The sequence below is a fragment of the Hylaeus anthracinus genome, unplaced genomic scaffold (genome assembly GCF_026225885.1).
Source record: "Hylaeus anthracinus isolate JK02 unplaced genomic scaffold, UHH_iyHylAnth1.0_haploid 11997, whole genome shotgun sequence".
NCBI classification, from domain to species: domain Eukaryota; kingdom Metazoa; phylum Arthropoda; class Insecta; order Hymenoptera; family Colletidae; genus Hylaeus; species Hylaeus anthracinus.
Window position 1 is genome coordinate 5,484,405 of NW_026534344.1, and position 10,738 is coordinate 5,495,142.

Consider the following 10,738-nt stretch of genomic DNA (forward strand, 5'->3'; position numbering starts at 1 on the left):
ACACAAATACCGTGCTTCTGTATCCAAGTAGCGTTTGCTCTACGAAACACTACAAATTGCTAACCGATTCGACGGAACGATTTTGAAAGCAGCGTTTTATAAAGATCGTACACGTCAAACAACCTTAAACAGTTGCGCGCGTCTGAAAATGCTGAACGCGAAATAAATGTTTCAAGTCTATACAAGGTACGTTTGTACTCGCTAATATTCGCCAACGAAACTTTCCGATAATTGTCAAGTTTCAGAATGATCTGTACCTAGTACTGAGAAGGGCTGTAGAATCCTTGAACGGTTCGGAATTTCGGCAGGGACGCGTCTCGTTCCAATAAAGAGGTTCTAGAACACACGTAGGCCTAGTGGCCCCGTTACTGGAAGAGGTCTCTATTGTGCGAAACCCACGAAGATGGAGGTAACGTAATGAAACTAACTGGCTTGCTCTGACCAATTAACCGACCCAAGCACGGCATAACATTTAACGCACACTCGCCGCGCCTTCCCCTGTTCACGTGGTCGTTTACGCCGTGGATATAGTGTTACATGGAAATGCGTTACGGCAGGAATATCGCGTGTTGATGAATCCGTCGCGAAATTTACCGTGCACGCTGACCGTTTCTCGCGATCTACGAGCCGGAATGCTTTGAGAATTCCATTCAACCGCCAGTAAAAAAAAGAAAAGAAAAAAAAAAACAAATCAACAAGGTGGAAACATAGTTCCTAGCGTGTGATCTCGTTTGTGACGTATGCTTCGTTGCGGTGTTGCATTTATTATGGAAGCCGCCTTCGCCTCTTCGAAGTAGAGGGACGATTCTTACGGAAGATCGGTGAGAAGTTTTAACAATGATTTCCGAAAAGATAAACGGAACGTGCTCGAGGAGAGACGTAAACCTGGAAGCCTGGGACAACGACCTTTCTCAATGAATTCTTTATTAAAAGTAAAAGATCCGAATGGTATGATATACGGAATTCTTACGATCCGAAGATCAAGATTTATTACCGTGAGAAAGGTACCGTGGTTGATCGACGCTTTCCACCTGTTTGCATACGCCCGTCTGATCACAGACGGGTACATTCTACTGCGGCAATCGGATACGGCGCGGCGCGTGTATGTTCAGCCGGCCAAACTAATCTTTCTACATCCGTTGGCGATTTAGAAGTGTCTTAATATTAAATATTACAGAACCCTTATAAAATTCGACAGTTCATGGTAGGTATTGCACACATCGAACTGTTTGCAAAAAAGAATTAATATTACCAAGGTGGGTTACATTCTGTCTTTCCGTAGGTATATCGGCACGAAAGGAAACCCCGACAGTCAGGAAACGAAGCAGTAAGCGGCGGAAAGGGGGTGCTTGGTTGGTCGAGGTCGTAAAACAATTTTCGTTTCGAACGGTTCCCCGTTTGGATGGAGGGTTGGGACATGGGGTGTAGGGTGGCATAAATATTCCGAGGTTGCGCATCGTGCTCGAGGTGGCTGGAGAGCCGAGGGTGTCGGGGAAGCGGTGGTGGAGAGCAAGTGGTGCCGAAGGAACACGAGGAACCTGGATTCGTTCGTTTCGCGTGCGAGCTCAGTGCGAGCCCCGCTCCGCGCGAGTGTTCGTCCAGCTGACTGAAGGGTTGCTGGCACTTTCCCGCGAGGACACTGGCGGTGAGTTTAAATTAACTCTTCGATTAACCAGTCACGCGTAATCGAGTTCTTTTTCCATCGTATACGATGCACTAATGCTTAAGATCGAATCGTAGACATTAAGGGTTCCAAACACTTTCGAACACGAAAATTATGGAAATTTCAGATTTTTTAAGACAATTCTATCGAACGTATTGCTTTTCAATTTTACGTATGTTTTTTCAAATTGTACGATTTTTTTGTCAAGTATAAATATCTGTTCTCATTGAGCAATACTTGCACACGATGAGTGGCAGCCATACCCTGTTGCATGTCATAGATAGGAAACACTTTGAGTAATAGATGACAAGTAGAAACAATGTATATATGTATAGTTGGAACGTAAATAAATAATAGGATACGGAATAACCTCGGTATTTACTTTTTTTTAAATAAAGTTTTTACGAGATTTTTTACATTTTCTAAATCGAAGGGGTGATTTAAGATGGTTTTCGGTGCTATTCGATTGAATCGCTTCTTAAACATTTTTGTATTATAACTGCCTCTAGCATTTCGCGAAATATTTCGTTTTAATATTCATCGTGTCGCGGGTGAGTCAAAATAGGTCGGCCCGTGTTGCCGGCATATTTATTATTCATGCACCCACTACAAAGTTGCCTATACGTTCCACCCCGTCTCGTCGCTCGTTTTTTGGTCTTCTCTCGTGTATTTCTCTCTCGCGTATTTCTTTCTCCACATTTCCCTTTTCTCATTTGGGCTCCGAATACTTTTCACGCATTTCGAGCATTTTCCTCTTCGCGTAATCGATGACACGGGATAATGATAATTTATTTATCCTGAAATCACGATCAAGGATCGAGGGCAAAACTCGTTGAATTTGTACATGTTCTTAATACGACGGGAACTTTGAAAGATTTACGGCTAGCCACGAGAGACGGGGGATTAGAGGAACGTCGAATAATGGGAGCTGAATAGACGAGTCACTCAGAGGCTCTCGATAACGCTAAGAGTCTATTTCCGATGGTTGCGAATTAAGTCTAACTCAAGATAGATTTCAACAACCAAATTTAATAATTCTAGTTTTGTTTAAGCTAACTTGCGAATAGTATACAATTTTAACAACGAGTGCAGGGTTCGAGATGACGAGCGAAATAATTCATAATAATTATACAACGTTGTGCTTCACAGAACTGCTCGTTACGTTGTATATTAACAGTCAACGACTGGCGCCGTCAAATGTGTAACAACATTCAACGTCGCAGTATATAATAATACAAAGACTGAAACGCGATCCAATTAATTTATTATAAAATGAACTGACTAACGTCTACAATAGGAATCGAAGTAGGCGCCATTACAAACGTTCAAAGACCTTTTCTTTTTTGTTACCATTAAAGATTGTTACGTTGAAGTTCCTTACGATACAAATAACGCAAATATTTCATAGAATTCGGTCGCGAGATCAACGTGATTGCGCTCCCAATACCGAGCGTTACGACTCGACAACGAAGGGTGGCATCGAATTCACCTTCCATCTTACACTTTGCTAATTGCAATTCAGAGATTACTTTGTGAGGCCAGAGACCGGAGGCGCGAATTACTTGGGCCGAATATTACCGGCGGAGAAGCCACTGGTGATTCTGAAAATCAATTACACATTCTATGCGCGCGCGCGCGCGTACGAGCACCGAGGTCGGTGGGATCAGAATTAATTCGGTTAATCGTGACGACGATCGTTAGGTTCTCATTTTGGTGGCTGAACCCAGTGTCGAATTACAAGGAATTCGGATCGAACATGAAATGCACGAGTCAGGCACGCCGCACGGTAGTGCACCAGCGAGTCTATAGCTAGTCGCGGCACTCGAAAAATGGTTCCATTTGCGAAAGGGAATGGACCACAATATTTCATGTTTCGGACAGGTGTTCGCAATATGTCGTCCATCTCCTGTATAATCACAGGACCCGTAATCCTATACCGTCTCTCTTGAGCTGACAAAGCGCGAACCAGCTGGGCTGTTCGCGACGCTTGCTACTGTTTGCGCCAGTTTAAGCTGCCAGTAAACACCGACAGAACGCGATCATAACTAAACCGCGCACAGATCGGATTATGGGAATGAAACGCGTCCTGATCGAGTCCAATCGATTAACCAGCTGTAACTTCGCGACTCGCGACAATGGATTATCGTCCATTAAGCGCTTCTTATCGAGAAATTGAACGATGGATGAGATGAAGAAGCGAGGGAAATTGCAATACGTTCTTGAAACTTCATAGTACTTCCAAACAAAAGATTGAGTATCCCGCAGTTTTCGTTCGGTGTTTCAACGTTTCAGTGTCACGAGATTCTCTACTATGTGGGCAACGATAGAAGTTTTAAAGTCTGTTACATTATTGATAAAAACTTCGGTTAAAGTTTCTTCGACATGATGCGTCCGGCGTCTTAGCGTAAGAGGATTTCCCGGTTCTCTAAATGCGCATCGAAGATGTGAATGAGATTTCGAAAGCTATTTTCGATACCTATTTCCTGCTTTGTTGGTATCATGGAGTCATTGATGCATTCAAATGGCACCTACTTGCGTTTCCTATAACCTTCAACCTCCGGTGTAAGTTTTGCGATTCGAATGATAGAAATAGAAAAGCAGCTTCAGAATAGCACCTCGTTTTTTCAACGTTGATTTGCATTTCAAACGTATCGACAGTTGGTTCGAAAGCAAACACTCGCGATGGATTGGTTTCCAAGGCGCCGTTCCGACGACGATATTGCATTAAGTATCCGAAGATCGAAGACTGGGTAACAAGATTGTCGCTTCAAAGACAGCCGAAGCTTGTTGCTGGGCAACGATGGGATCACTGCAGGTCTCAAAAATTCTATTCACTTAAGATTACTTCGGGTTGATTTCTGATACGAGTTTTCGCGTGGTTTTTCTTTGCGTTGCCGTTTTGAGAATTGTTCGATAATTGTCCCACTGATTCCGGTAACAAAAAATTGTTTGCGAAGCAGTTATATCGATTTTTATCCATTTATACAAGTGTTTCCGAACGCTTTGTAATAACAGATTAATTGTAAATAATAACGCGTACAATTGGAAGCGAATGGGATCCCGTTTTATCGAGGAACAGCACGCTAGCGCTTGTCATCAAGTGGAAATTAATGATTTTATTTTAAACGGAGAAGTGATATTGAGGTGATTATAGATAAAACGTATAAAGGTTGATGATTATTAAAATAATATCAAGTTCTCGTAACAGCTAATATCTATTTAGTGGAGTGTAATGCGATTAAAATAGTAAATGTACAAAGGGATCATTTTATTCGAGAAAAGTAACCGTGATATCTGCGAAAGTAAACCGATTCACTGAGCAGCAAGCGTGATAGTCGCAGTCCAGCAACCGCATTTGACATAAAATCAATGATCAATGCCCCGGTGAACCTCAATTCGGTCTGTGGGTGGGCAGGTCGAGGTATAAGGGCTCAAAGTATTACCGTCGACGTTACGCTAGCCTTTTCAACCCTTGCGCCGTCGACGAAAGCATCTTTCGATCGTTTCTCACTTTAGATCATTAGTCAAAGCCACGAATCAAAAGAAGGATTATGATTTCGTTCTAAAAACTTCATCGTCATTCCCCGTTTCTTATAGTGACGTATTCTATCGATCAACAAACTCTCTCTTTATTAGAACAGTGAGTTTCAGATTTCAGTTCGCAAATCTTAAATCTGATCGCACGCGTACGAACGCAAGACAGTTCGACGATTCCTTTCACTTGTTTCTATCCTTCTATCTGTGCCGAAATCAGGAAAGTAAGATTCTATTTCTATGGTCTAGAAATTAGTCACGTTTCTCGGTTCGTTATCCCGCGACACTTAATTAAGCGTCTGTCGCAACTGTGGCCATTCACGGGAACAGTGGTTTCTTATCGCTTATTGTTCGCTGTGCGTTACGAAAGAGCCTGACTTCAATACTAACCAATAGATGACACTCTTTGTAGGTCTTGTGTAGAATTACTCGATGCAGAAAGTGCCGACAAATGCGATCTATTGTCGGCTAATTTAAGCAAGCAAAATGAATTCTAATCGGAAACATTTCTTCTTTTGTTGAAATTTCAAGAACGAAAAACACTTCGGAAAATGTTTCTAGGATTTTCAACTACTCTACGCTGGTTAATTTAGATTATCGGAGAGGCGTTTGGCAATGAATCTCGACGATTTCCACGGGGGTATTCAAGCTTAATCTACACGGACGGACTTTGTTATCCGATAGTGGCCTCTTCTGCACGCACGTGAACACGCAACCCCCTCGTTACCTTTAGAACAGGCGGCTGGAGATTCGCGAGTAGATTAAAATTCAGCTCAGATGCGGAGGCTACCAGCGGATTACGATGACTGTAAATTTGCAAAAGTGGCTCGTAAATGTTGGCATCGAGGTCTAAGGAAATGCAGAGAGCTTTCGACAATATCGAACAAAGAACGGGAATCCAGCTAATTCGAAACTTTGCTATTCCAAATCGACGATGGTCAACTGTTTATTTCACCTCCCGGTCCAAATTTTACTATTACAAGTTGCACTCCAATTTTTTATTTTTATTCGTTTTTACTTCATTTCACGAACCGTACGAACTCGATGAAAAGATCAAATTAGCTTGCGAGCAGGAGTTTGTACGCTACTGGATTAATACCATTGCATCCGGAGAAACATAGTTGAACTGGATGACGATATAGCGACGCAATCGATAGCGTTTATCGGGATTGAGTTTATATGAACTACCCATCTTCCTCTTTGATACTAATTTCCGTGAATTTAATATCGAAACTGGTGCGGTGGCGAAGCTCGACGCGAATGATTTTTTTGTTACGAAGCATAAAATAAAAGAAAAATGCATTCGAGTGTAAAGTTACGGATGCAGATTAATCTTTCCGAAGGTATTAAAATGTAAATCGACACGGATTTGTGTAGAGGCCGAGCAGCAGGTTGCAGCATAAAAATGACGAGAATAAAAAATAGAAAAAGACGAGCGAGACGAGGAATTACGAGATGGAACATCCGTCGAGTGTAGGAAAAAAACTTGTGGTCGCGGTGCTCTTCATATTAACCGCGTTTTTCTCGTTTTGAAACTGAGAACGGTAAGGTGTTTAGAGTGCAGCGCGACGATTTCAAAGATACTCGTTATGTTTCTTTTGAATTCTGTAATAAAAATCGAGGAACGAGACGTCTAATTTTTCCAGATCGTCACGAAAGAAAATGGGCGAAGGACAGCCGACTTACAAATTGATCTACTTTGATGCCCGAGGTCCTGCCGAGCAAATTCGCTACATATTTGCATACACGGGCGTCGACTACGTCGACAAGAGGATCCCGAAGGAAAGCTGGCCGGAACTCAAGAAATGTAAGGGCTGAAAGTTGTGTTTTATTTTCATCTTTCAACGCTCATTCCGTAAGTGCCTATAAAATTGATACTCGGATCCATCGGTACATCGGTAATGCGCTGCACTGTGCTTGAAACGTCTATTGCATATAAAATTATCGTATTACTTTTCCGTCAAACGTTTCTAACCGAATAACATTTCTGTGTCACTGAAGCAAACAAGAAGTTTGACTTTCAAAAGCCTTCCATATAAACTGCAAAAGAAGGTTTGTCGCGTAATTTATCTCGACTTTCGCAAGACGAAACAATGTTTAATAATTCGATTCAAGCGCCGTGGAACGAAATTAACTTCGCTCTATGAAATTTCTATGCGAGCTTTGTCTGTAGCTTTCAATCACCGATGGCGGCCGGCTTTTACGCGGACGCTTTACCTGCTCCACGTTTCGAGAGAAATCACGAGCAGGAAGCAAGAAAATTACTCGTTTCCCGATGAAAATTACGAATTTTTGGCTTCCTCCCAGTAATTCGTTATCGAAGATAATGTTGTCGAGACATTCGACTGAAAAGGAACTGCATCTTTCGTTTTAGTAGAAAATGTCGCGTGAAAGGAATACCTAGAACTCGGAAGACATTACGTTCGACGAGTGTCGAATTGCAAAAATGGAAGTTTCAGCGATCCATTAGTGGGACGCGTTGATTAAAACCGGCGCAAAGTCTGCTCCATATTCAGAAACGAACGCACGCTGTAAAGACTCGGTCTCGAAGGCCGTGTAATTTTGTATCGATCGCCTGTATACGTCTGCACGTCAATTTCGTTCGAACTGTATTTGTTCTTAGCAATGCCTTACGGAATGCTACCAGTGCTGGAGATAGACGGGAAACCGATAGCGCAAAGCAATGCGGTGGCGAGATACTTGGCGAGGAAACACAATCTGACTGGAAGGGACGAATGGGAGGCGATGATGTGCGATGTGCTCGTCGATACCCTTGGAGACTTGAAGCAAAGTGAGTGATATTAAAAATGATTAGACTATGGCTCGATTCAGAAATGGTCCCTCGCTATACACGCTCTGTCTAAAAAGAAACCGAACTTTTGCTATAAAAAGAAAAAAGTATTAGGTTGTCCCAAAAGTTTCTTTCGCTTTATTAATAAGTAATACATGCACAAATAGTTTATGTTTTATGTTACATTACTGAATTGTGTACGATTCATTTTGCTCCATTACTGTTACAACGTGAATACCTACGAAATTAGATTGTCTATTTAGACAAACACGACCATATAAAATAATTGAGTGTAACTCGCGAAAGAAACTCTCGGGACAACCTAATACAAGTAAAGTTTTTACGCACACGTTTATTTACTCAAAATAATCTCCATCTGCGTCAATACAGCGTGTAGACCGCGTAATTAGCATTTCGAAGGACCTTTGCAGCTCCTGTTTTGGTAGCCCGGTTTAATACGGCGGTTACAGCGGCCTGAATCTCCGAAACATTGCTATAATGATTCCCTTTCATTGGAATTGGCATTGTTACCTTGGATCATTCACTCTACTCGCCTGATTTGTCACCCTGCGATTATTTTCTTTTCCCAAAATTGAAAATTCCAATGAAAGGGACACATTGTAGCAACATTTCGGAGATTCAGGCCGCTGTAACCGCCATACTAAACGGGGTACCAAAACAGGAGCTGCAAAGGTCCTTCGAAATGTTAATTACGCGGTCTACACGCTGTATTGATGCAGAGGGAGATTATTTTGAGTAAATAAACGTATATGTAAAAAGTTTACTTGTTCTTTTTTCTTTTAATAGCAAAAGTTCGGTTTCTTTTTAGACAGACCATGTATCTACGTCGACAAACAAATAAATAAGTTCGCGCATTCAACAGCGTTCCTTCAACTATGAAGTGTAAGTCCTCGGGCCGGTCAACGCATAAAACATGCTTCGTATTATTTTCAAATATGTACACCTGTGGTACATGATACCGATACTTGTTAGCCGCGAATATGACCAGAATAATAAATAAAATATTGCATAATTACTGAAGCCAGGAAGATCCTGTGTACGCGATAGCATACTAATTTCCGCTTGTAATACGCGTGATTACGCAACGCGGACTGTTTGCATGATGCGTTAACGATTATTTCTGCGGGAGGGGAGTTCGTTCTTTTACTACAAGAACGTAACAGGTAGAAGATTGAAAAATATCAATCGTGTTGACGAATGTGACTCGTTAACGAACAACCGCGACAAGGAATAGTCTGAAACGTGACGAAGGAGAAAGAAAAGTATCGGCGAAGCAGCGAGAGATACAAGCACGCTTTTTCTTCAAAAAACTGTTTTAATTATAGTTCTATTGTAGACGTCACGTGTTTCAGTTATATACCAGTATCGTACGGAGAAGGATCAATTCAAGAAGGAAGAAAAGAAGGCGAAACTTTTGAAGGAAACTATACCCTTTTACTTGAACAAGTTTGAACAAACTATTGGCGAAAATGGAGGTTACGCCGTTGGTTCCACTGTGAGTCGTTGATATAATGTTACTTTTTATACATGTGCAAGATTTAGTTTGATTGTGCAATCTCTATGAAAGTATCGAACAAAATGCATTGTCATTTTTCAGACCACGTGGACGGACTTTGTGTTCGCGGTAGCCCTCGAGAATTTCGAAAATATCTTCGGCAGCGCTGCCTTGGAAAATTATCCAGGCCTTCGAGCGCTGAAGAGAAGAGTCCACGGGATACCTGCTATCGCCGAATGGTTGACCAAACGACCCCAGACAGAGGTTTAAACACTCTGAATCCGCAGGATGGAAAAGGAACAAGTACATATCTGCGTTACTTGCGTGTGCTTTATCGAATATTATTAAACGTTCGTCAACGTTGTCAGTTGTCAATGTCAACAATGTGTTCTGGATGTGTTACAACTTGCAAAACGATACAAATCTCTGCAGACACGTGTGACAAAAACCTGATAGTAAATTTAAGTCTCTTCCATAAACAAAATTAATTTATATGTACTTCTGGGGCAATGTGTTATTTTACTTGCATTTCTATAATTAGACATTTCTCCGATGATTTGAGGGTTTATGAAAAATACTCCATGTACTGATTTTAATAGTAATTTTTGGACCCTAAAACTGTACCGGCGTCAATTCGTTTACACAAACATTTGTATTGTTTACTCACAGTTACAATTGCATATATGGAAAACGCCCATTTATAACAAAAATCAATTTGAAGAAATAAATATAGTCACGTGCGAGATTATGACTAAATGTTAATGATTAAATGTTGAGAAACGATATAGTGTATGTTGAATTGTAATTGCAAATGTATCGACTGATTGAATATATAAAATAATAATCTGTAAAGAAGTTTTATGTCCTTCCTTTCACTCATTATCTACGTCGATACGAATGTTGACAATTTCAATAGTAAATATGTTCTTTACGCAATGTTGCATCATGTTATAAAATCGTACAATAAAATTCATCGCGATTGCGAAACATTTTGTAATCCACCTATTTGCTCTGGAGTTCACCGCATTACGAGTAATGTATCAATTACATTGAAGAGCCCGATTTATCGTCATAATCGCTAAGCCACTGCTGATAAAGAACGGTATTCACTGTTAGATCAGATAATACAGTGATTTTCAGATGATATTATCTTTAATTCGATTGTTTAGACACATGCCTTTTGATATCTAAAGATTATTTTTAATGCAAATAGTAAATGATAACGGTCAATAAT

The 10,738-nt window shown here is 41.0% G+C and overlaps 1 protein-coding gene across 1 annotated transcript; it reads left to right on the forward strand.

Annotated features, from left to right (window-relative positions):
• The first annotated feature begins 259 nt into the window (after positions 1-259).
• On the forward strand, positions 260-10,489 carry LOC128889616 (glutathione S-transferase-like). Its single transcript, XM_054147368.1, has 6 exons — positions 260-409; positions 1,283-1,645; positions 6,844-7,004; positions 7,821-7,988; positions 9,362-9,504; positions 9,607-10,489. Exons 3-6 carry the CDS (start codon positions 6,860-6,862, stop codon positions 9,772-9,774), a joined length of 624 nt encoding a protein of 207 aa, XP_054003343.1. The 5' UTR covers positions 260-409; positions 1,283-1,645; positions 6,844-6,859; the 3' UTR covers positions 9,775-10,489.
• The last annotated feature ends 249 nt before the right edge of the window (positions 10,490-10,738 follow it).